This window comes from Penaeus monodon, chromosome 34 (genome assembly GCF_015228065.2).
Source record: "Penaeus monodon isolate SGIC_2016 chromosome 34, NSTDA_Pmon_1, whole genome shotgun sequence".
Classification (NCBI taxonomy): Eukaryota; Metazoa; Arthropoda; class Malacostraca; order Decapoda; family Penaeidae; genus Penaeus; species Penaeus monodon.
The window spans coordinates 28,249,271-28,249,567 of NC_051419.1; the positions used below are offsets into that span (position 1 = coordinate 28,249,271).

The 297-nt window shown below is 40.7% G+C and overlaps 1 protein-coding gene across 1 annotated transcript in view; it reads left to right on the forward strand.

Annotated features, from left to right (window-relative positions):
- Nucleotides 1–297, forward strand: part of LOC119594936 (chymotrypsin BII-like) — a gene marked incomplete at its 3' end in the record, with an annotated part of 3,913 nt that overhangs the window by 1,570 nt on the left and 2,046 nt on the right. Inside the window, 1 exon segment of the mRNA XM_037944006.1 lies at nucleotides 12–178. Within this exon segment, the coding sequence (XP_037799934.1) occupies nucleotides 12–178 (167 nt within the window).

Genomic DNA, 297 nt, shown 5'->3' on the forward strand with positions numbered 1-297 from the left:
AACCCTTTTAGTTCCCTGTTCGTGGAGGTGGTGATGGGCGCCCACAACATCCAGGCGGCGGAGCCAAGCCAGGTCACGATGACGTCAGAGAACATCCTTGTCCACGAGGAATGGGACAGCCACACGCTCAAAAATGACATCGCCCTCATTCGATTGCCAGAACCGGTGACTTCCAATGGTAATGATGTCATATCTTTATCTCTTTTTCTCTTTTATTTATTTAACAAAAAATATTTGCTTGAAATTTATATAAGGAAAAGTTTAATTCCTTAAAAATTGTTCAATAAAATTCTAACT